The sequence below is a fragment of the Oryctolagus cuniculus genome, chromosome 14 (genome assembly GCF_051225735.1).
Source record: "Oryctolagus cuniculus isolate XC-2025 breed Fujian yellow rabbit chromosome 14, ASM5122573v1, whole genome shotgun sequence".
Taxonomy (NCBI): domain Eukaryota; kingdom Metazoa; phylum Chordata; class Mammalia; order Lagomorpha; family Leporidae; genus Oryctolagus; species Oryctolagus cuniculus.
This window is the reverse complement of record NC_142880.1, coordinates 52,231,551-52,258,490: the sequence shown is the minus strand read 5'-3', so window position 1 is coordinate 52,258,490 and position 26,940 is coordinate 52,231,551. Positions and strand designations below refer to the sequence as shown.

The 26,940-nt window shown below is 36.2% G+C and overlaps 1 protein-coding gene across 1 annotated transcript in view; it reads left to right on the top strand.

Annotated features, from left to right (window-relative positions):
* The window catches only part of LOC100343059 (cadherin-10), a 160,564-nt gene extending 134,956 nt beyond the window's left edge, over positions 1–25,608 (top strand). The window contains exons 7-12 of the mRNA XM_017344663.4: positions 1,431–1,684; positions 6,624–6,760; positions 11,594–11,715; positions 16,134–16,242; positions 18,983–19,234; positions 24,566–25,608. Coding sequence (XP_017200152.2) covers positions 1,431–1,684; positions 6,624–6,760; positions 11,594–11,715; positions 16,134–16,242; positions 18,983–19,234; positions 24,566–25,056 — 1,365 coding nt within the window. The 3' untranslated portion in view covers positions 25,057–25,608. The remainder of the gene's footprint in view (positions 1–1,430; positions 1,685–6,623; positions 6,761–11,593; positions 11,716–16,133; positions 16,243–18,982; positions 19,235–24,565) is intronic.
* Positions 25,609–26,940: the final 1,332 nt, after the last annotated feature.

Here is a 26,940-nt window from a genome sequence, read left to right as displayed (position 1 = left end):
CAATTTAAAGGTAACCAGCTTTTTATTGTAGAGTCAGTACTGTCATTATGAGAAAAAAAGGCACATTAAAATTTAGATCCTAATGAAATGTCACACATAAAATAACCATTGATTGAGGCACTGGTTGACAAGAAAATTATTCTGGGATTATGATGCAAGACACAAGGTACACAACTATTTAACGATCGGTGACGAGAAAGGGGGAGTAGCTTTCTTTTTATTTCTCATGACCTGATAGAAATGATGATGCAAATAGAATGTAGTTTTTCTCAGAATAAGACAGACAATTGAGGGAATCTGAATCAACAGTGTATTTATGCTAACAAAACATATTTTTAGTTGAGGTATGAGATGAGGGAACTTTATTTTATATTAATTTATTGATTTAGATTCATTCTGTATTCATATCAATATTTAAGAGTCCCCTTTTATCTCATAATCTACACTTATATCAAATTGCTATGAACATTTTCCCTTTTTTATTACATAAAGTTTTCCTTATCTTGAATGTTTTATATAATTCTTGAAAGTTTTATATTAGTCTTCAAAATTTCATAAAGTTTGTGCAATAACATGAGCCTGTTACATTGAATGAAAAAGCCACAACATAAAAATTTTTAGAATAGCAGAATTTATTGCTTTAAAAATTTAACATTACACAACACCTCGGCACACAAACACAAACACAGTCCACCAGGATATTTTTCATGATGAAGCACCATTCTATGAGTTATATTTGAATATTCATCCCAATTTTTCCTAGCTGTAAATACATATTATATGTCAATTAAAATAAATATTAAAGTAGTTTTTCCTATTCTATATGTTACGTAGTTATTATATAAAAGCAAACATTGCATCCTAAATGGTGTTTGAGGATTATTTGATCATTCACATTACCTTTGAATATATATAATTTAATTTTTAATTAAAATTAAAAATTTATTTATATATAAAAAAGATTTCACATATTTCATATATGCAATTTTAAGTACATGAAGATACTTACCACCCTTCCTTCCCCCCTACTCCTTCCTTTCTTTTCCCTTTTAATGTTTGCAATAATATATTTTCAATTTACTTTGTCATCATAGGCTTAACTTTCACTAAATAAAAAAATTCAACAAATAATAAGTAAAAAGACTACTATTCCACAGGAGTATAGACAAGGGCTATAAAACATAGTCAGATCTCAAGATGCCAATTTCACTCACATACATTACATTTTTTCTTGTGCTCTATCTATTAACTATGACAAGCCAGAGAAAACTATGATATTTGTCTTTTGGGTTCTGGCTTATTTCACTAAGCATCATGGTTAATGAACAACCTGACAGAAACAACCAGGATTTAAAATCACACTGAAACTTGAGGGGATCCTGTCTTCCCATTTCCCTCCCCCTAACTGGAAGATTTGTGTCTTTATGCAGCCACTTGACTATGAAAGTCGAAGACTTTACACTCTGAAGGTAGAAGCAGAAAACACCCATGTGGATCCGCGTTTTTATTACCTGGGGCCTTTTAAAGACACCACGATTGTGAAAATCTCTATAGAAGATGTGGATGAGCCTCCTGTGTTTAGCAGATCTTCCTATCTATTTGAGGTTCATGAAGATATTGAAGTGGGCACCATTATTGGCACTGTAATGGCAAGGGACCCAGACTCTGCTTCCAGTCCCATTAGGTAATTATGCCTGTGCATAAGAGGAAAAGAAAGGCAGTTGAAATACATACAGAGATCATGAAATTCTATCAATAAATTAACGCCAAGAGAGACACAAAAGCCACTCCAGTTGTTGAATATAAACTTGTTAGGCTCAGTGTTGAAAGGAGATTGTCTCCGAATGTGTTGGGGCAGGGTATGCACAGGCTTTGCTATTTGCTCAGTCTGGGCATGCCTTTTAGGCAGACACCTGGCCTGTATCATCTGCTAGTCTCCTTACAGTGTTTGCTGATCTGACCCCTGTACAAATCAAACACACAGGTCACCTGTGCATTTACAGTGCAGTCAAGTCACTTGTGTTTTCAAGTAACTGTATAATATGTGAGATGAAGAGACATTTTAATACTATATAATGCTGCAGCACAGTTATACTAGATTATAAATTATTTTTATACTCTAACCATCAAAAAAAGGAAGTTTATTTGTGTTGTGGTATTTTGTTATTGTTTCAAAAAACATTAGAAGTGTTGGCACTGTGGTGCAGCATGTTAAGCTGCCGTCTGTAGAACTGGCTTCCCATATAGGCTCAGGTTATTGTCCCAGTTTGCTAATCTGCTTCCGATCCAGCTCCCTGATAATGCACCTGAGAAAGCCGAGGAGGATGGCCCAAGTCCTTGGGCACCTGCACCCACATGGGGGAAGCTCTTGGCTCCTGGCTTCAGCCTGGCCCAATCCCTGCTGCTGCAGCCATCTGGGGAGGGAACCAGAAGATGGAAGATCTATCTCTCTCTGTGTCTCTCTTCTCTCTCTCTCTCTCTCTAACTCTGCCTTTCAACTAAATAAATAAATCTTTAAAATAAAATTAGACTACTCATGAAAGATCAGAGTCTTTACCACATTTGTCTTACTTTTTTCTTTTATGGCAGCCTAAAGAACATATGAGATGCAATAAACATAAGAAATTAAGGGGGATTTGAAGTTTTCCTTGGCATTTGCTCTGTCCTTAGAAAAATACATATATCTGTATACAATGACAACATCCAAATGACTGCTTAATTTTATCCAAGTCCATCATGTTTGGATTTTCATGTTTCCCTAATTCTCAGCAGGTTGGTTTGTTTCCATGTAATCCAGTCAAGAATTCATTCAAAGGGTTTTTGTGAAATTTCTTAAGGCATTCTCCTGGACCTCCTATTCATGCAGCTTAAAGTACCAGTACCGAGTCTCTAGTTTTAAGTGCCCTGGAACAACAGCTAGAATGAAATCAGAAGTTCAAGGGTCTGGGATGGGCATTTAGTGACAATTAAGATGACACAGGACACCCGCTTTCCATATCAAAGTGCCTGGGATCCAGCTGGGCTCTGCTGTTAAATCTAAGTTCCTGAGAGAGTGCACCCTGGGGAACAGCAGGTGATAGCTCAAGTGGAAGGGTCCCTGCCACCCACTTCAGCTGCTGGGGAACCAGTGGACTGAAAAGCCCTCTGTCTCCTTCCATTTGTGTTTTTCTACCTTTCAAATAAAAGAAAAACTTAGAAAATTCTACCATTTCTTCAAGTGATGTCATATATATTTTGTATCATTTTATTCATGTAAATATTCATTTACAGGAGTATTTTTTTTTTTTTTTGGACAGGCAGAGTGGACAGTGAGAGAGAGAGACAGAGAGAAAGGTCTTCCTTTGCCGTTGGTTCACCCTCCAATGGCCGCTGCATCGCGCTGATCCAAAGCCAGGAGCTAGGTGCTTCTCCTGGTCTCCCATGGGGTGCAGGGCCCAAGCACTTGAGCCATCCTCCACTGCACTCCCTGGCCACAGCAGAGAGCTGGCCTGGAAGATGGGCAACCGGGACAGAATCCGGCGCCCTGACCAGGACTAGAACCTGGTGTGCCGGCGCCGCAAGGCGGAGGATTAGCCTATTGAGCCGCGGCGCCAGCAAGAGTATGATTTCTTATATTCACATGCAGTATCACAAGTTACATATTTGCATAAGAAATCTGCCCATATTAATCACACAGAGCTCCAATTCACCATCATGACTTCCTCATAAATGCCTTTTCCCCAGTCCATGTATATTTATATAAATTGCTGCTTTCTTTGGATTTTTTTCCTTTGAAGTTTTAAAATAGCCATTATACATGCTTAATTTTCCCCATTAAATACTTACCAAGCATTTCCCCAGAAGAGATCCCAAATAAAGCTGTATTAGTGCTTCTGATTTTAAAATGGCATTAAAAATTCAATGTTATATTTCTCATGAATTATGTTGAAATGAAGTGGCATTATTAAATCATAATATCAAGATATTTCCCATACAATGAAAGATATTTTTATACTCATAGTCATATTTGTTATATGTCAAATTATATTTGTATCTGTGAATATTTAAAAACAATCATAAATGAAATAAGATGCTTAATCAGAATGCAATTTCAAGGACCAGCAGGAAAAAACTGCATTCAAATGTACTGTATGAAGCAGAATTAATGACTTCATCATTTATAATGAAAAAGTATACACTACAAAGGTTTTTGTATAGTTTGACTTTATAACTTGATGTATAAAATGCTCATAAATACCCTTAGATATTAGTTTTTTTTAGAATGTACATTATTGAGAGAATATTCAAATATATGAACCCAATATACATAATGAAACCTAGCTTTATGAGTATAATGCATTTATGGAATAGATCAATCTGGACATGTTATAAATTGTATATTATAAAAGTTAATGTAATTGGGGCCAGCGCCGCAGCTCACTAGGCTAATCCTCTGCCTTGCGGCGCTGGCACACCGGGTTCTAGTCCCAGTTGGGGTGCTGGATTCTGTCCCGTTTGCCCCTCTTCCAGGCCAGCTCTCTGCTGTGGCCCGGGAAGGCAGTGGAGGATGGCTCAAGTGCTTGGGCCCTGCACCCCATGGGAGAACAGGAGAAGCACCTGGCTCTTGCCTTCGGTGCGCTGGCCGCGGCGGCCATTGGAGGGTGAACCAACGGCAAAGGAAGACCTTTCTCTCTGTCTCTCTCTCTCACTGTCCACTCTACCTGTAAAAAAAAAAATGTAAAAGTTAATGTAATTACCGAGAGTCTTCACTTAAAATGTATATTACTGAAATGACTTAAAAAGGAAAATGAAAGTTAACACATGATATTTGACAATAGAGAACTAAGAAGTATAATTACACTTTGAATTATATTTGAAAAAGAATAGCTATGATCTTTTTGTATTTCCAAGATAATGTCATACAGTCTTACAAGTTTTGCCATTACTTTTTTTTTTTTTGACAGGCAGAGTGGACAGTGAGAGAGAGAAACAGGGAGAAAGGTCTTCCTTTTTGCCATTGGTTCACCCTCCAATGGCTGCCACGGCCGGCGTGCTGTGGCCCACGCATCGCGCTGATCCGATGGCAGGAGCCAGGTACTTATCCTGGTCTCCCATGGGGTGCAGGGCCCAAGGACTTGAGCCATCCTCCATTGCACTCCCTGGCCACAGCAGACAGCTGGCCTGGAAGAGGGGCAAACGGGACAGAATCCGGCGCCCCGACCAGAACTAGAACCCGGTGTGCCAGCGACGCAAGGCGGAGGATTAGCCTAGTGAGCCGCGGGCGGGCCTGCCATTACTTTTTTTAAAGTGAATGACAAGAAATAATTAAGAAAGAACATTTGTGAAAAGGATTTGGCAAAGTCAGAGACGTATGTCAGCAAGCGTCTTTGTATTAATTTATATATTACAACTCTATGTCATATTCTACATAAGCAAGGAAACTTACTTGCCAAAAATATGAAAAAATTCAATCATTTTTGCTTTCAATAATAAGTATTTGTGGGTCACTATATTGTATGTTAACATGTTTTTCTCAAGGATTTTTCAGTTTATTATGGAGAAGATTCAATATGAGAGTCAAATATTTACTGAGTGCCTACTGGAGTGTGATTCTTGGTATTTTCATGCTTTTTTTCTGTTTGAATTATGAAATGAAAGAATTTCCAAATACAATGTAATAAGTGATATAAATGAGTGGCAGAAGGTACTTTAGGATAGTAGAAAACAAATAGCCATTATTTTAGACAATTAGGGAAGATTGACTGTAAGGAAGAGGGAAAATTCACTAAGTTGGGTGTTTCGGTAATAAGATAATTTTGTCAACTTAGAATGAAATTTGTGAATTATTTCAAATACAGAGATACAGTGCTTTTATTTGTGTTAGGCATGATATAGTTTGAAAAAATGTAATTGATCCCAGTGACATAAAGAGATTAATAAACCAAATGTTAGCCCTTTGAGTAGCACCCAACATAATGCCTATGAAAAATTTTCAACCTAGATTTTCTATCAAAAAATGCATATAGGCTTTAGGTATGCATTTTAGATGTATTATAAAACATTCTAAATTTTTTCTATTTTAAAAATATCTCCAGTTAAAAATTATCCATTTTAAGATGATCCATATGTTTAAGAAACCAAAGTTATATGCGTATCATAGCAGGAAGGTACACAACAGTATAAGTTGATGCCTTACTTCTTTGAAAAAAAAATAATGCTGCCTCCAGTTTTCTCAGTGAGGAAGGCTTCTGGGAATGATCTTTTGTAAATAGAGCCATGTGGTAATTCTTCAGTAGAACACTCAATCACTAAATAAAGTCAATTGGTAATGTAATCTCCTGTAGTACAAACCATTTTGTGGGCAAATACATCAAAATTAGTTGACTGTGTAGGGTAATAGATAATTATTTAGATACCACAGCATTCAGAAGACTAGCATTTGAACGCAAGACAAAGTGCCTATTCACACTTTAGAGAGGATGTGTGTGTGTATCTGACAAATCAATGAAACAGCCTACATTCTAGAACAGTATTACTTTCTTTCCTGTAAGTACTAGTGATATGTGTGTCTTTGTACCTCATCATTTCCTCCTGCAAACCATCCATAATACTGCCGTGTTTTTTTCTTTGCCCTCTATGCTCAGATTCTCCTTGGATCGCCATACTGACCTTGACAGGATCTTTAACATACATTCTGGAAATGGATCCCTTTATACATCAAAACCACTTGACCGTGAACTATCTCAGTGGCACAATCTTACTGTTATAGCTGCTGAAATCAGTAAGATCAACTTTATTCATATAATTTATATGTGTTCATGTTTATATTTCTTGTACATATATCATTTTTCTCTTTCTCAACATATATTTAAAGATTTTATAACATGTTAAATATATGTCATGATTTATTGCTCATTAAATTTATTTCATTAAATATGCTTCATGTACCTGCTCATTGTATATACAAATTATCATTTTAAATTTTTAAGTAACTTCTCCAGAGCTATAGGTTTTACCATTATTTCTTTTAGTTATTCATGGAAGTAGAGCTATAAGTATTCTAGGAGAAGCAAAAGTTCTTGCTCACAAACTGGCTACATAAATGAAAATATCAGGTTCTTAAAAAATTACTGAGGAGATTAAGATGAGAAGATCACAGAATTAAATTAAGTGGGTCCCTTCAGGATTGAGGCCCTGTACAACTGCTCAAGTCACATGCCCACACATATACAAACTTTTCATGGTTTCTGATCCCCATACTGAGTGTGAATCATGATATAAAAGTAAGCCCAGAAATTCCAGAGCTGAAACATTAAGCTGAATCCACAAACAGGTGTTGAGGAAAAGCTTTTTGAAGTACTCATCCCAGGCCTTGGAAGGTAAAGAACTGGGGTTGGTTCACCAAGTGTTCTAGATGCATCACATCAGGCTAGGCAGATCCTCAACAATGAACTCTATGCTTCAAGATGAGGTAATACATTGAGCTTTCTCTTTAAATCTGGCTCTGAAATACAGATTGGCCTCAAATGATCCAGTTTTCACATAGTGACATATACATGGCTGTGCCTTTTAGGACTAACTGAGAGATTCACAGATTTTTCGTTTCAGGAAAACTTTCCTTTATGTACCTGTCTCTGTATCCCCATGGTTAGGTATGCCAGCAGGACCCAGTCTGACCACTCCAGAATCCTCATTGTTTGTGCTCCCTACCCGATTCAAGGTCCTCATTCAAGCTCAATGAGCTAAAAAACAAATTTTCTATTTCAGATACTTTGAGAAATTTAACTTCTAAAGCTAGCTGAAATAATTACGATTCTGTAAAAAGCTAAGCCAATTACTTCTTCATCTTAAGAACTAAACCTTTTTTTTTTTTTTTTTTTTGCATTTAAATGGAATCAATCAATGGAACAACTGCCCTCGGGAATGCCTACCTGCCACACCACAAGCAGGCAGGTCCCCATTATGTTGTTCTGGGTACTAAATGCAATGAGAGTAAGAGAGAAACCTCTTGCAGGGGATTGTTTTTATTAGACTTTAAGCACTAGTTTAAGGTAAATGTGTCACACATTAAGCCATGTGCAGGGCAGAATCAAGTACAAATGTGCTTCCTACCCATGTGTTTCCAGGCTCTAACTGCTTAATTCTACATTACACAGCAACGTATTGCATCACATGGCAAAGACTTCTGCAGATAATACAGTTCTTTATACTAAAAAAGTAAAATTTATATACTATGAAAGTGAAGTTATCACTGTTTCTTCTCTAAAATATTTTCACTGCCAGTTGGAGAATAAAAAATCTAAGATGAATCATAATCAATGATTTAATAATAAATCTAGCAATTTAGAGCACATTTTTATAAAAACCAAATTGTCAAACCACATAAGAAAGTTTAGCTACAATCATTGTGATATATTCTGAGGACAGCAGAGCAAAGTGTATAACTACAGGGCTCCATTGTCTTTATTTAGTGGAAATTCTCACCCTAAGAAGGTAGAAAAATCATTTCCTTCAAAGCCTGGGATTTCTAAACAATGCTTTAAGGTTTCCTTTTTTTGGAGGTATGGACAAGCGTGTATTGCATAGGAATGGCCTCACCTTAGGACATACATTTCAAGGCTCTTTATTGTTGCCATATTTTTCTACTCTATGGATTTTCTGAAGTCCTCCAAGGGAGATTCAGCTGCAAAATGCATGCCAGCTGCTATTCAGGATTATTTTTCCTTGGAATGTGTTATACTCTTATTTATACCTAAGCTGCATCGTCTGCCAGCTAAAAAGATTAGTATAAGCGCTGTGTTTTGTATAGGTGACTCCAGGCCTGGTGCTTTACAAAGCATAAGCATTGCTGTGAATTTAGCTTTTGACTTGAGGAGCTTTGAGTTATTTGAAAAGAGGCTGGAGAATCTGTATATTGCGTTAGGGAAGATGTTGACAATGCCATTTTCTTAGATATGAAACTTTTCTGTCTCTTCTGGCTAATGTGGCATAGTTAAAAAGTGAATCACTATTAACAAGAGTTATTTTTATGTTGAGATAATAGATTAAAATATTGTGCTTGTGTCTATCCACTATATAGGAAGGTTGAAGACTATTTTGTATAATATGGAGGAAACTTATATTCCCACCCTTCTCCACAGCAACAAGTAATTAGGTAGTGGAAGATCCATTTGTAGATAAACACCATACCTTTGTGTATTGAAAACTGTCTAGAAACAGGAGAGGTAGGAAAATAATTGAACAGCGTTTTTCTCTTGTTTTCCTCCTCTTTGGACTTCTCTCCAAATACACCCATCTTCAAACACAAATCAATTAGAGTAAAGCTGGTTAATATAGGAGGGGGAGGGAGGATGAGAGGGAGTTGGGGAATATACTTTTGTTCTAGAATTGTATCCACAAAACACATGCAGTCTTTGAAAAATGAAAATTAAAAATTGGAAAAGAATAAAGCAATTTTAAAATAAATAAAGATCCTATTCATTCAAAAATATATTTTTATTGCATGAATGATTGTATAGGGAAGATGACATATAAGTTCTTATGGAAGTCTAAAAGATATGACAGTCACAATAGAGATAATTATGTTTACAACCAGTATATTTCATTATGATACATACTGATCACTAAACTTACACTTTAATAAAAACATCAAATTACAAATTAACTAATTCCCCAAAATAACTCTGTGAGACTGGAGATCCTACTTTGGTACATATTGTTGAGGTGCTGTAAATTCACCAGTCACACACTCAAAAATTGTTAAATTAGAGAATGAAAGCAACACAGTTGGAATCCAGGCTTGAATGCTTACTGCCATGACATAGTAGGAAGGGGACAATATACAACATTTTATTAGCAACTAGGAAATATGATCCCGACAATTGCGTACATGGGAATTAAGAACACTGAAGTAGAGCTTCAGATGTGTTGAAGATACTTAAATTTCCTCTTTCAAGACAAATACATTTGAAATGGATTTAAAGTGCTCTCTGCCTTCCTTTGTACTGCTTCACTCTTGTAAATGTCCCTGTTGGGTAATCAGTTGTTACATATTATTTTTTAAAATACTGACTTAATTACTTCAGTAACAGTACAATTACATGGACAAAAGGGGGAGAATAAATTATTTTGCAAAGTGATACATTCCTTATTTGTATATGATGGTATGTTTTAATTTGTATCAGAAAATTAGGGAAAATTTAAAATTCAGATAAATTTCACAAAGGTTAATGTTACTACCCTTAACCCACATTGGTAGAATCCATTTAATTAGGCTGCTGATGCCTCTCAGCTCCTCTATTTTTTGTCTTGTTTTGTTTTTAGCTAATTATCTCCTTTCTCCTTTTATATTGCCCTTAAGCTTGACATTGCCAAAGTTCACACAGAAGTTTAACCATGTGCAAAGACTGAGATATTAATATCATGGAGGTTGATGAATATAAACTGAGTTTGAAATGTCAAAATACCCTCAGATATCAGTAGAAGGTCCAGAAAAAACATAATTGAGAAAAATGCAATTATGATAAATGCCGGGTTATTTAAAAAGCTAAGCTAAAGAAAGAGATCTTTATATTTTAAAGTTACAATTCAAAAGTATTTTAAAGGCATATTTCATGTGAAAATTTTCATGCTTTTAACTTTAGCATTTGTAACAAAAATAATTATAGTGTTTGTTATGCTAATTTGGAAATAAGAAAGTTTTATGCAAAATTGATCTTGTATTCTTGAAATATTACCAGTAATGGCTATATTAATAGTATTCACACTTTCATTTCACTGTATTTTCAAAAAATTTGTGAAGCTAGTAGCCATGTGTCCAATATTTTCTTAATTTATTTGTTTATTTGAAAGTCAGTTACATAGACATCAGAGTCAGAGAGAGAGAGGAAGAGGCAGAGAGATCTCTCATTCCCTGGTTCACTCCCCAGATGTCTTCCATGGCCATTGTTGAGCCATGCCAAAGCCAAGTGTCAGGAGCTTCATTAGGGAGTCTCAGGTCGGTGGGAGAAGCTCAAACTACTGGAGCCATCCTCGGCTCCTTTTCACAGGCCATTAGCAGGGACCTCAGAAGTGGAGTAGCCAGAAGAGGAACCACCAGCCCCATTTTGTAATAATTTCTGAAAGGCAAATTCAGAGTAGTTGTTGGAATATGTTTTAGTGATAGAAGTAGACAGTGGAGTAGGTTTTAATACAGCTACTATCACTTAGGAGCTAGTGAGTAAGTTAGAAATTTATTTAAAATGTTTGTTTTATCCAAAATAATACACAGTCAATGACATAGTGATGAATAACAAGAATTTAATAAATAAATTTTCCTATTTCGTGTATTTGGACATTAAGGACACAAATATAATACAAACTCAATTAAACTGTGTTGTGCTCTTAAAAAGATTTTCCAGAATCATAATGGTACCCTTGCGTCTAATAACAAATGAATTCATGACTACTTAATTAGGCTCTGTAGTAATTTTCTTTATTGCATTTGCTCATTATGTTAGTTGAATGAATGCAGTGCTTATTGTATGTCAGCACTTAATATCTACAAGATGCCTATATAAATTAAATCTGGTGTGCAAATGTATTTGTCAACAAATTTTTTTTCTTCTTTTCTTAGATAATCCCAAAGAAATGACTCGTGTGGCTGTTTTTGTGAGAATTTTAGATGTCAATGACAATGCCCCACAGTTTGCTGTGTTTTATGACACTTTTGTATGTGAAAATGCCAGACCCGGGCAGGTGAGTATCACCTGTATTGAAAATGAGAAGACTTTATCAGTGTGTTAAATATTTCCTTTTCATATTCCTGAGAGGAATGTCATATGTAGTCTCAATAATACAATAACTTTAAAAACCTTGACTTATTTTATTTTTATTTTTTTGCCAGGCAGAGTTAGACAGTGAGAAAGAGAGACAGAGAGAAAGGTCTTCCTTCCACTGGTTCACTCCCCAAATGGCCGCTACGGTCGGCTCTGCGCTGATCCGAAGCCAGGAGCTAGATGTTTCCTCCGGGTGTCCATGAGGGTGCAGGGCCCAAGCACTTGGGCCATCCTCTACTGCCTTCCCGGGCCACAGCAGAGAGCTGGCCTGGAAGAGGAGCAACCGGGACAGAATCTGACAGAATCTGGCACCCAGACTGGGACTAGAACCCCGGGGGTGTCGATGCTGCAGGCTGAGGATTAGCCTAGTGAGCCGAGGCATCAGCCTGCCTTATTTTTTTTTAAATTGACAATATATTAAATAGCTAAATGCCAGATTTCATATTTCCTTTAAAAGTCCTACTGCAAAGATAAGATTTTATCATTGCTGTGAGAGTTGAGGAATACGAAACATAACTTTAAAACTTTAAGAAAACAAAAACAAGTTACTGAATCCCTGCTGTGACACTAGGTTAATATTAATAATTGTTAAAGATAAGGGAAATTAAATCTGGGGGATACCTGGAAGCAAATGTATGGCTTCAACAAAACATTTAGCAAATGTTCAGATAAACGAAAATACAATTTTGAAGCATGGCACTAGAATTTGCTCTTTGGACTTCTACATTGCATTTCATCATTACAGCAATTCAGAAAGTGCTTAATGATTTAGTTCTTTAAAACATTCTTCCTACATCAACTTTGTTTATAATTCTTTAAGTCTTTTCCTCAATGGACTCATTTTGTTGTTTGAAAAGCTTCAGCTTATATGTCTGAAAGAAATGCTCTTAATTGGCTTGAGTGCTATCTTCACAGAAGGAAGCTGCATGTTATAAATAATAATTGGGAATCAAATGTGTTTTATTAAAGAAAGAAAAGCCATCATGAAACTGTATTGTGTTTTGACATCACTTGGTGTTCTTTATAAAAATCAATGTCATTGTTACATTTTTATGTAAATTGTATTATGGAATATCTCAAATTCTTCCTTTAAAAGATTCCAGCAAGAATTCAATTGTCTGTCTATTGTTTGAAATGGTAAAACTGCTGCAATTGGATTCATTTTTCTAACTTGAAAATGTTACAGAAATGCTTAATTTGGAATATTTAAATGACTTAGCTGCTTCCAACTTACTTCTTAATGAAAGAGTGCTTGCCCTAAAACCACTACTGCAAATAGTCCTCTCCCTGGCAGGCTCAGTATCGTATAGGTTGAGGGTTTTTTAGAGATAAATTACCCACTTTGCTAATACTGCATGCATCGCTTCCTCTATGGTTATTCTATTTGATTTTCAAAAGATACACTTTCATTACCAATAATGATTTATAAATCATTACCAATAATAATCATTATATTATTATATATATTAATTATATATAATATATATATATTATATATATAATTATAATAATATAATGATTGTTATTGGTAATGATTAGTAAATGTATTCAACATTTAAAAAATTTTAAAAAATCTTCCTAGTTTCCTATTCCCTTTTGTGAGGGGTTCTTTCCAGGGTACGTGGTGGACTGAGAAAGTCTGTAAGTTAAGGGCAGTGCAGGCACTCCAGTTCGGCCTAGAAATGCAGCTCACTTGACTGGGGAAACCGGTTGGACTGTGGGAAAACCTAACACCAAGAAATGCCTGCCATTTACAAGTATACGTGTTTGATTATAGTGTGCACTGTGGTAGCAGTCAGTCCCTGGTCGTCCTGCCTGCCCACTGTTCTAACTCTGCTTACTCTAACTGCTGTGTTGAATTCACCAACTGCGGCAACATTGGCCTCAACTGGTTGCTTCATAGGACACCCTTCTTTTTTTTTTTTTGAAAACTATAGCAGGTTCAGTAAGGCCTCCATACTTTCTGGACATTTAAAAAGTAGCTAGAATATTTAAGGAAAATGATAAAATGAAAGATGCGTTTTATAAAATTAACAGCCTATCTTGATCAACTTGGTAAGAAGAACATGATTAATAATTCTTGTATAATTGATTGCATATTAACAGCCTCATATAGAAGTTATTATTTTTTATTTGACAGGTAGAGATATAGACAGTGAGAGAGAGACAGAGAGAAAGGTCTTCCTTCCTCTGGTTCACTCCCCAAATGGCTGCTACAGCAGGCGCTGCGCCGATCCAAAGCCAGGAGCCAGGTGCTTCTTCCTGGTCTCCCACACGGCTGCAGGGGCCTAAGTACTTGGGCCACCCTCCACTGCCTTCCCGGGCCACAGCAGAGAGCTGGAGTAGAAGAGGAGCAACCAGGATTAGAACCTGGCTCCCATATGGGATGCCGGTGCTGCAGGCAGAGGATTAACAAAGTGAGCCACGGCTCCGGCCCTACAAGTTATTTTTAATAAAACCAGTTTGTTAGATATGACTCTGGTCTTGTTGGCTGAAAATTATTTTTGCTTAAAAACATTTATATATTAACTGACGGAATTCTCAGTTATGGCATCCTACATAGCTAACATAATTAAAGCATTTATTTGGATAAACTTCACTGGACTTTCCTGAAATTCATTTGTTAGCTTGGTCTCCACTCTGACTAGGAAAGTAGAAGCATGTTAGGACTTCTGGGTGTGATTTATGGAGTATTTCAATCCACCTAACACTCCTTCAAAAAAATGTTTTTTAAGTAGCTCTTACAACAAAGCATAAGGAATAATTCCATTTATTTGGTGAGTTGATGTCATAAGAAGATAGAAATAAAAGTAATTTGCATTCCCTCCTCCTTTCTGTTCCCTGCTAGTTCCTGTTCCCTGACCTAAGCTTAAGCCAAAGACTTTCCTCTTTGGAAATTTTGCAACCTGCAAAGACATAGTATGAATAGTCCTCACCTGTGGCTGAACTAGGCTACTTGACTGCAAACCTTTTTTATTTCAGAGGGACAGGAGACCCAGAAACAAGAAAGAAGACTTGCGTACTTGTGTTTCTACTCTTCCATTATACCTCACTCATGTCTTCTCCTTCAGGCAATAAAATATATTTAATAATTTTAATCTTAGGTCTGTGTCTCTGGCATGCTTTATCAGAGTCCTGTCTACTCTGCTCTTCCTGCTAATGAAACTGGGAAAGCAGTGGGAAATTGCTCAGATACTTGGTCCCCTACCACCAATGTGGGAGACCCAGATGGAATTCCCGGCTCCTGGCTTCAGCCTGGGTCAGTCCCAGCCACTGTGGCTATCTGGGGAGTGAACTAAAGAATCTCTCTCTCTCTCTCTGATATCTCTGTCACTCTGACTTCAAAGAAAGAAAGAAATCTTTAAAAAATAATTTTAAGTGTTTAGGAAGGAAATAATATTTTAATTTCATAGATTTTTCAAAGGAGTCTTCGTAGGGAGGGATGCTGCTTATATTTATCCACTAATGATATCTAACCAATTTAACCCAAATACTAACTGATTATATATATTGAACCAAATAGCAATCAAGCCCTCATCAAACCAAAAATATCCCATCCCATATTCCCTGTAGAAAAATCTTTAGACACTTTCTGAACAACTGATAAAGGTGTATTTTACCAAAACAAAGGATATTTTAATCATCAACACAAACTCTGAATCCTCCCATGAAGAAGCTAAAACATTACATCTTAATGACATGTTTTTCCATCCTTTAAATATCTTAAAATTCATTCATTGTTCTACACTTTAAGAGAATGATCACTGAACCACCCTTACAGTTAAAGATAGATTGCAAAAGCCAAGAGCAAATATCAATCAGTTATATTTTTGATGAAGAGGTAAAGTAAAAAAGACTTATCTTTGTTTCATTTTCATATCCTCAAAATGAGTGCAGATGTTACTCAATTTTTATCATATGTTTCCTAATTGTGGCAAAATCTTTTAGTGGAAATGGATAAAAGTGAATTTTTCTCCAGTTGAAATGAAATAGATTAGGTAGAGGGCCAGGGGAACTAGTTTCATTTCCTTTTTGCCAACTTCTAATTTCTATTATAACTCTTTATGGCACATTTACAAAAATTAGTATTGTCATTTGTGTAGTTGGAAATGCAAAAACTAGATTTAAAGGAAAATTCTAGATATGAATAATGTCGACACCAGAAGACAAGTTATGTCTTAAGTTAAAAAAAAAAAAACAGAAAATTTCCCTCTTCAAAAGGTCATAAAAATATATCGTCTTCCTAAAAATTCTAGACAGAAATTATGATGTCAAAATTATATGTTATAGAGATTACATTTGAAATTTGATGAATACATATTTTTCTCTTTTCTGCAGCTAATACAGACTATAAGTGCAGTAGACAAAGATGATCCTTTGGGTGGACAGAAATTTTTCTTCAGTTTAGCTGCTGTCAATCCAAACTTCACAGTACAGGATAATGAAGGTAAATTTTAGAACTTATTTATTAATATTTCAATGACTTTACTGGAAATTTCCCATAATGTAGCCACTATAATACATGCAATGTATCAATTTATTTTTGTGAGTTACAAGGTTAGTTTTCATTAGGTATTTAATGCTTTAATATAGCATTTTATTTTAAAGTATTCAATTTAATAATTTAAAATAATAAAATTTGTGAAAGAAGTCTCTTTTTAATACTAAAGAAGACGTTGAACCTTGAAAAAATAGAAAGGCAGGAAATCAGGTCTTTTAACAATAGATTGGACACATGAGCAGAGAAATGAATGACTTGGTGAGATTTTTATGAAAACTTTGATGAGATTTAGGAGCAGCAGGTTCACCAAAGAATCAGAGGCACTGAGAAAGAGACAGAAAGTTGAGAAATAGTTACATTAGCCTGTGGGGAGATTTGGTGCAAAATTATTATTGCGAAGATAAGTTATATTCTTTTTCTCTATAATATATGAATTTTATATTGTCTATAAAATTGTTTCTTGTAGTGTCATAAAATACAGAAAAACATTTTAGAAAAAAGATATATAAGCAGTTACAATTTTTAAGAAGTTGAACATCTCTCTTACTTGGTAAATAATATATCATTGGGATTAATATTATGTAAATATGTAAAAATTTCTGAAATATCTATGTTTTCTCTGGCTTTGGTCCTTTATAATATTAATGAATGTAAAAATCAACTCATAATTTTACATAAAATAGAAAAAAGTCGAATTAATTCTGATTTCAGGTTTTAAAATAACTTTGAGCTTTAATTTGTTGAATTTGGCTTACTAAATTGAGAGGGCTGACTGAAACTGTCCTTGGTACTGAACTGACAATATTGAATTGAAATTACTGAAGGAACAATACCTCCCTCTAGCTGTATTTCAATATGTTTTCTGTTCTTGTGAACATGAACACTGAATCCCAATAAGCTACATGGGAAAAAGTGATAGAAACTTGAAATAGTATTGTCTCAGCAAGGAATTTCAAAGTTACTAGGGAATCTACTCAAGGCTAATCTTCATTAAGGTTTGACAAATTTTAACATTTTTCTATACTGAAAAGCAAGAGGTCAACTCATATTCAGGTAAAACTGTGTCATTAAATAACACATCTTTAAAGTCCCATGGAATATTTTGCTTGTTTCCACAAAAATTTACTGCTATCTGTTATACTGAATTTTAGAAGATTCCAAGATATAAAACTCATATTAATATTAACTTTGCTTGAGAAAATAACATGGTGTTTATCTACACACTCATCTCAAATATCTAATTTTATTACAACTTTACTTTTTAGAAATTAATTCATTGTGTCTGGGATACTCCTATACAGGAGCTTTTCATTATTTTTCACACTTTTCAGTAACTTATAGATAAAAAGCATTATCATTTGCTGCTCTTTTTAAATGTTCAATAAATATTTTGAAATAGAGCTGTCAATTTATGGTGAAACTGCATTTGATTCCTCAATATTTCAAAACTATTATAAGTAAGCTATAGTTCAGAAGTCTGTTAAATAAAAAAAGGCAAGAAGATTCTAAGAAATACCTATATGTCTTCACTTCTTATCTCATTATAGGGTTGAAAATGGAAGGTTTCTGTAATAATAATTCTTGGAAGTTATGTTGAAATTTCAAAATATCCAGATTGTGCCATTTTTAAAATGTACTTATGTGTATTTGCTATTTTGCTAATATAGTTTCCTAGCTTACATGGTTACTTGATGTGGTTAATGCCTCACTAATATTTTGCAAGATTATTGGTTTATGTTCAACCATCTTGCCCTTAAGATATTTTCACTTTTTTCCTATCTTGTTTTTCAGTTCAGCAGTTAACTGATTCCCTTCGGTATATTTCTCCCATTAGCATTTCAAAAATCTTTGTGGGAAGGGCCACATAAGACTGATTTCACTGAATAAACAAGGGTGATAAGAAATAATCAACCATTGCCTTTTTTATAAAATATTGGTTCCATTGCACTAGAAGAAGGTTTCTATCCTACAACCCACATGTAAACATTCTAAGTGGTTTATCAAGTAAACACTTGGTAGCAAAGTGTGAGACTACTGGAGGTTACATTTTACTAAATTGTTAGGATTTTGTTAGGTATTCCACATCTCTAAAATCTTTGAGTTATACACATACTTTGATAATTAAATTGCTTATTATTCATCATATATTGGAAATCTTGAATGTTTTTGACTACATTCTGGGTTTTAAAAAATACTATACTTAAATCTTTCCAAGCTTATTTTCTCGTAAGTATTGGACTAATGTCTATTGTATGTGTGTTTCCTGGTGTGGAAATATATTGTCTGAAAAACAAAATGTTATTATCTATACATGTAGACCTGATGACTGAAAGGATAAATATATTTAACCTGATTGGATATCAGACAAAGTATACATGTAAAGAAATATCACATAGTACTCTATAAATATGTATAATTTTATGTCTTAAATTTTTAAATTCAAAATTTTGAATGATTCATTTATGAAATGTCATCATTTAGAAATTACCTGAAAACTCAAAAAATATCAACTCATTGTATGAGTCTCTTCAAGCTAATTTATCTACATTTTCATTGCATTGTATACTTTTTTATAGGAAAATCTATAACAATCTTATATAAAATATTTTATGTCTATGTCAAGCTATGGTTAATAGGATGAAACAAATTTATTGTCCCAAACCATTGTAATATTTTTTTATTTTAGATAATACTGCCAGAATTTTAACGAGGAAAAATGGATTCAATAGACATGAAATCAGTACCTATCTCTTGCCTGTGGTGATATCAGACAATGATTACCCCATCCAGAGCAGCACAGGCACACTGACCATTAGAGTGTGTGCCTGCGATAGCCAAGGGAACATGCAGTCCTGCAGCGCCGAGGCCCTGCTCCTGCCTGCCGGCCTCAGCACCGGGGCTTTGATCGCCATTCTCCTCTGCATCATTATTCTTCTTGGTAAGACGCTTGGAAGAAAAAGGAATCATCTTCTAGACTGCATGTTTTAGTATGATTTTAAATAAGTAAGTTTGCTTAATAGGGGAAGGCGTTTGGCTCTGTGACTAAGATGCCCTTTGGGATACTTTCTATCTGATAACTTTGCAGCTGAATTTGAGACCTACCTCTGCCTCCAGTTCCAGCTTCCAGGCAGCAGCAGGTGATGGAAGACTCTCTCTCTCTCTCTCTCTCTTTCTCTCTCTCTCTCTCTCTTTTCTATATGGGAGACTAAGGCTGACTTAACAGCTCCTGCTTGGCCTGGTCCAAGCTGGCTACTGGGGGCTTTTGAAGAGTAGACCATCATTTAGAAGATACCATTGTCTCTCCAAACAAACAAATAAATAAATACAAATTACAAGGAAATTAAAGGAAAGATTGCTATTAAAATATCTCCACCTAACTTAACCACAAGTTTTAAGACAGACATGAAACAGCCATGAAATATTATTTACTAAAATATCTTACCTGGGGCCGGCACTGTGGTGCAGCTGGTTAAAGCCCTGGCCTGAGGCACTGGCATCCCACGTGGGTGTCAGTGCTAGTCCTGGCTGCTCCTCTTCTGATCCAGCTCCCTGCTATGGCTTGAGAAAGCAGTGGAGGATGGCCCAAGTCCTTGGGGCCCCTGAACCCATGTGGGAGACCCGGAGGAAACTTCTGGCTCCTGGCTTCAGATCAGTGCAGCTCTGGCCGTTGTGGCCATCTGGGGAGTGAACCAGTGGATGGAGGACACCTCTCTCTCTCTCTCTCTCTCTCTCTCTCTGCCTCTGCCTCTCTCTGTAAATCTGTCTTTCAAATAAATAAAATAAATCTTTAAAAAAATAAAATGTCTACCTGATCAGAACACATAAGGATATATAAAAAAAATTTCTAGCAGCAGCAGCAGTAGTAAAAATAGTAATAGCGAGATCTTCCCTAGTGCAGCCTAAAATTCATTTAGAAATAAATTGAATTAAAAACATACAACTATCTTTTATGGCAAAATTTTAAATGAACAGTGGAACAGTTAAGAAATGAATGCAGGGCCGGAGCTGTGGCACAGCAGGTCAAGCGTCCACCTGCAGGGCCAGCATCCCTATGGGACCCGTTCAAGTTTCAGCTGCTCCACTTCTGATGCAGTGCTCCCTGCTAATGTGACTAGGGAATCAGCAGAAGACGACCCAAGTTCTCAGGCCCCTGCACCCACATGGGAGACCCAGATGTAGCTTCTGTCTCTTGCTTCGGCCTGGCCCATCCCTGGCCATTTTGGCCATTTGGGGAGCGAACCATCTGATGGATGGTTCTCTCTCTCTCTCTCTCTCTCTCTCTCTCTCTCTACCTCTCCCTCTCCATTTCCTCTCCCTTTCTCTCTCAGTAACTCTTTCAAATCAGTAAATAAAGCTTTAAAAATAAAGAAATAAATGCAGAATGACTTCTGTAGGAGCAGACAATGTTGAGACAGAATTTTTTCTGATCATGCTGAATGTTCTGATGGGATTTAACCTTCTTTGAAGCCTAGGTCCCATGAACAAATGAAGGAAGAAGCAGCAGTGGTAGGACCAAATTTACATTATTGCTGGTCTGTTATGTTTTCCTGAGTGGCACGGTAATAGCCTCTGTGGCAGTTTCTTTCTGGGTCATTTGCCAAATGCCTATTCAGAATGCTAGGAGCTAAAAGAATTGGAGGAACATAATAAATCTCAAGCCCTATCTCTGAAAATTGGACATTAGCATATCTCAATGAGCCTGGTGTTAAATTTGTCAATTTTGTTAGAATGCAATTCAAAAACTTGACTGAGTATACAGAGACTTCAAGCCAACATATCTCAATACTGCCAGTTTTTCATATTTATAAAATAAAGTTAAATAAAATGACTTAGTGCTCATCACAAATTTTAAAATAACCCTGACAAGAATAGATGATAGCAATGTTTTTCATGATTGAACAAATGATCAGTTTTTTATACAAATCTGCAATATGATCTTATGATTTATATGATCTGCAATAATAAAACATTGGTTAAAATGTTCCATCACTGTTTATATAATCTGTTATACCTAATTCATCTATACAAATTTCATTTTCTATGTTTATCATAGAATATATATAGATCTTTATTTTAATAACTGACAGGTAAAATATCCATGTAAGATAAACCATTAAATTAATGAAATGGTGAAATGTAGATAAGAGTTTTATGTAGTTCACAAAATGAGAATGTGCAAACTTAAAAGTACACATTACAAATCCTCTTCTTCTGGAATGTGAAGCCTGACAAGAATTTTCCAGATATCACAAGAATAATAAACTTGATCTCATTTAACAGAATATATGAGAATTGACAAAGTTAACTTTTATAATTCTTGCCTTAAATACAAAAAAATATTTTGAGGAAAGCTAATAAATATGCTAGTAATAGAACCTACAAATGCAAATAATAGGAGAAATTTATTTTGTGGACCTATATTTTAAATTATATAGAAAAAATTATTCATTGAAGTATATATTTAAAATAAAAGTCTCCAGTAAGAATATGACCAATAATATTAATGATAGCAAGTTTCATTAAATCTTACTATTGGTCAAACTTATTAGCATATTACTGCCAAACCCTTTCATTCATTTTAAAAATATATAGTATGTAGGATTATTTTCTTCACTTTTTACATAATGAAGCTGAAAGTTCCAAATATTCAAAATATTCCAAGACACATTATTTCCAACTGTTTACAGTAAGGCTCCTTCCTAGTCACTATGTATATAGTTTTCCAGAGGAATCTAAAGCTTTCCATCTTTTTTCTCCCTTTGAATCAATGGAGGCCTCACAATCTTATATCTTCTTTGAAATCAAGCTTAAATAGCCTTTTATTTGATTTGCTTGTCCCAAAACACTGATACTTGATTTAATAAACTAGATGAAATTGCTTTTTAACTGCTTTTGAATTAAAAATAAAATTAGCTATACCCTATAATTACATTAACCTAAAACTAATTTTGTGATTAACCCTCTGATCTTAATAAAAAAAAAATACTATATGTGACATTTCAAGAAGTAGAGAAATGCACTAGGATTTGGAGCCAATCAGTAAATTTTCATTATTCTCATTGTAAGAAGCTTATTTTTTATTTTTTAAAAGATTTTATTTAATGAATGAAAATTTCATAGGTACAACTTTGGGAATATGGTGGTTCTTTCCCCCATACCCGCCCTCCCACCTCCACTCCTGTCCCACCTTATACTCCCTCTCCCATCCCATTCTTCATTAAGTTTCATTTTTAGTTTAACAAGAAGCTTTTTTGAAAACTGGGTAAAAATTATTTGGCAGGTTGGCAGGTAATAAGCAATCTGAGTTTTAAACTCTTTTCAGCACACATTTTTGTGGATGTGTGAATATATGAAATTATACAAGATAAAAATGACATATTTTCTCAAGTGCCTCAAGAATAAATGAGTTCCTATCTCTGTCATAGTTTATTTTTTAAAAATCAAGGACATTTATTAGTGGGCCAAAGCCTTTTTTTTTTTTTTGTAGAATTAAAAAAGTCCCTTATTTGCCATCTCACATAAGCTTAAATATAAATCGGTTGAGCATTGGAAGTCTATAAAAAGAGAAAACATAACTTACAATCCCTTGATATAATAGTAAGATAATTCTCTAGTACTTTAAATGGTTGTTCTAAAGTAATTAAATATAGGTATTTCTTCCTAGAACTACCCAGAAATATTTTAAATCAAAATGAATTCACGGCCGCCTACGGCACAGGCACACCGGATTCTGGTCATGGTCGGGGTGCCGGATTCTGTCCCAGTTGCCCCTTTTGCAGGCCAGCTCTCTGCTATGGCCCGAGAGTGCAGTGGAGGGTGGCCCAGGTCCTTGGGCCCTGCACCCACATGGGAGACCAGGAGAAGCACCTGGCTCCTGGCTTCGGATCAGCGCCATGCGTGGGCCGCAGAGTGCCGGCCGTGGCAGCCATTGGAGGGTGAACCAACGGCAAAGGAAGAACTTTCTCTCTGTCTCTCTCTCACTGTCCACTCTGCCTGTCAAAAAAAAAAAAAAAAAGTCACATCTGCTTCTCCAAATCAATTTAAAGGATCAGGATGAAATTTTTTGGTGATAGTAAATAGAGAATGTAAACTCTAATGCAATGAGATAAATTTTATACTTACTCCCATCATTTGTGTTATTACACTTATTATGATTATTGCTAATTTTTATTCGTAATTTTCTGAATAATATACATTTATACTTCTAGTCATATTTGATTAAGTTGCACTCAGCCATTAAATGCATTTGGGAATAAATTCAATGGAGTAACTTGAATATATACCTTTTTTTCAGGTGATTTAACAATTTTGAGGGTCTATGAAAGGTATATATTTCCATAGAAACCTCAGAAATTTCTAAATCTATGTCATGTTTAAATAATCCAGTATTTTTTTGAGTAATTAAGGCCTCTCTTTTATAAAGTAAGAAAAAAATCTTTATAAATCCATCAGCAAAGCTATTTAAGAGAAACTGACCTTCCACATCTTGTGGACAATGTTGCCTTTTAATATTGTATAAATCTGTGAAAAATGGGGAATAGTTGTCCTTTTTTAAAAAAAAATTGTTTGTTTATTTATTTATAAGCCAGAGTTACAGAGAGAAACAGGGAGAGACAGAGAGAGAGAGGGAAAGGGAGAAAGAGAGAGATTTTCCTTCTGTTGGTTCACACCCAAAAGGCCACAATAGCCAAGCCTACACCAGGCCAAAACCAGGAGCCTGGAACTTCATGCAGGCCTCCCACCCAGGTGGCATGGTCCGAGGTTATCGTCATGGTCCAAGAGGTCATCGTCCAGTGCCTTCCCAGACACATCAGCAGGGAGCTGCATGGGCGTGGAGCAGCTTGGACTGAAACCGGTGGTCACATGGGATGCAGGCATCGGCAGCAGTGGCTTCAGCCGCTGCACCACAATGCTGGTCCCAGTTTTGTCTTTCTTAACTGTCTTCCTTGAAGACGAACCTAACATCTTTTATTTATTTATTTATTTTAAATAATATGTCACTATTTAATGCACGCGACAGCTTTCCTCTGTATCACCAGTAAATATCTTTAAATACATGTTAAAAATAGGAAAAATATGTTCTTGTGTTTGAGAAATAATCCACACTGCTTGAAAAGCAAGTAAATGCGGCCTCTGAACACCAGGCATGGTTGCTGTACCCCCGGCACATCCTCCCTCCTCAACCCCGCCCAGATCGTCCTGAGAACCTGTCAGGCAGAGCCTTCACAGCGCTTTGAACGGCCTCTAACGTGCCTTCTGTCTTTCCCAGTGATCGTCGTGCTGTTTGCAGCTCTGAAACGGCAGCGGAAGAAGGAGCCTCTGATCCTGTCCAAGGAGGACATCAGAGACAACATAGTGAGCTACAACGACGAGGGCGGCGGCGAGGAGGACACGCAGGCCTTTGACATCGGCACCCTGAGGAATCCCGCGGCCATCGAGGACAAGAAGCTCCGGCGGGATATCATCCCGGAGACGCTCTTTATCCCTCGGAGGACGCCCACGGCCCCGGATAACACGGACGTGCGGGATTTCATTAACGAGCGGCTCAAGGAGCACGACCTGGACCCCACGGCGCCGCCCTACGACTCGCTGGCCACCTACGCCTACGAGGGCAACGACTCCATCGCCGAGTCTCTGAGTTCCTTAGAGTCCGGTACTACCGAAGGAGACCAAAACTATGATTACCTCCGAGAATGGGGTCCTCGGTTCAATAAGCTGGCGGAAATGTATGGTGGCGGGGAGAGCGACAAAGACTCTTAACCCAGCAAGCCCATCTCGCTCAGGCGAGCTAGGAACTTTAGGACACCGTCTCCACTTCACAATATTTGATATCCGGGAGAATTTTCCTGCCACTCAGCACAATTTTTTCCCATCTACTTTTTAATTTGCTCATTAATTCCATTAATTCTTTCCTGTAGGATGTCTCATGGAATATATACAACATTTTATTTAATCACTTCCAAGAGCCAAAGCTATGGAAATTTAGTGTTGTCCATCTTAGTAAATAAAGGATAATTTCAGAAACATGAACAGGATAGTTTTCCCTTAAGCAACCTCACAAACAAGCCGCTTCTGTTAGATACACACCCTGCCCTTGCAAATAATGCTTTTACAAAGGTGAAGACAAATTTTAAGGTATATCCTGTTCTGTACATTAAATTAAACAAAAAGTACATGTGGTGTTAGTAGGTGTGATATGCAACCTGGTATACAAAAACGTTTGTGCAATTTTATTTCATCAAATTCTATCTGCTAATGTTTTATATTTATATTTTTGTATTTATTTTTAAAAAATAAACCAGTTTTTACAACTACTTTATCTCCAGCTTCTTTTTTATTCCCCTCTAGGAAGAAAAATGTCCTTCATGACCTAAATATCTTCATATTACATTAAATACAGTAAGAACCTGAAGTCACTAGAATTAATATGAAAACTTCTAACCACGTCAGTATGATTTATGTAAGAATTATTTCTCCTGTGAGTCTTCTTAGGCTGTGATTGTGATATAAAATATTCAGTTTATTTTTTAAAAAATTGTTTTATTTTTTATTCATTTATTTTTTTGACAGGCAGAGTTAGTGAGAGAGAGAAACAGAGAGAAGGGTCCTCCTTTTTCCTTTGGTTCACTCCCCAAGTGGCCGCCAGGGCCGGCGCGCTGTGCAGATCCAAAGCCAGGAGCCAGGTGCCCCCTCCTGGTCTCCCATGCGGGTGCAGGGCCCAAGGACCTGGGCCATCCTCCACTGCACTCCCCGGCCACACTGGAAGAGGAGCAACCGGGACAGAACCAGTGCCCAGGGTGCCAGTGCTGAAGACAGAGGATTAGCCTATTGAGCCGCGGCGCCGGCCTAAAATATTCATTTTAAAAGAAATAGTTATTTCCACACCATTCAACATTATCTTGGGGGGGTATTGTGGTACACCAGGTTAGACCTCCACTTGGGCCACCTGCCTCCCTATCAGAATGCTTGAGTCCTACCCGTACTTCCAGTCCAGCTTCCTGTTGATGTGCACCCTGGGAGTCAGCAGATGAAGTTTCAGGTACGGGAGTCTCTGTCACCCATGTGGGAGACCTAAAAGATGTTCTTGGCTCCTAACTTCATCCTGACTCATCCCACAGTATTGCAGGCCTTTGGACAGTGAACAAGGGTAGGACGATATTTCCTTTTCTCTCTGCTTTTGTTATTCTTGCTCTCTACCACTCTGCCGTTCAAATAAAATTAAACAAACAAACATTTTAAAAATGTATCATTCAAAGAAATTTAAAACATTATATTCTTATGCTAAGGACGCCAGCAATTCTGTTATTCCATTTTGTTCATGTTCACTAAAATAATATCTGAAAGAATAAAGCATTTTCTTATTTTTGTATGATATTTGTGCTATTGAGGCTTATAGGCAATAATAGTTCAGACAGATTTCAGACAGAAATAATCCTTTAATGGAAAATACACTTACCTCCTGTGGTGACTCTGAAAATGCCTCGTAATGACAGTAATGATGCTGAATATTCCATTAAGTTATAGCATTGCAATTATGTCAAGTTTTAGAAAATGCATTACATGTTTATTTGTAACAAAGTCTGTTTTTCTGTCAATGAATGATTCAAAGGATAGCAAAAAAAGTTAAAAGATAAAATTACTGGC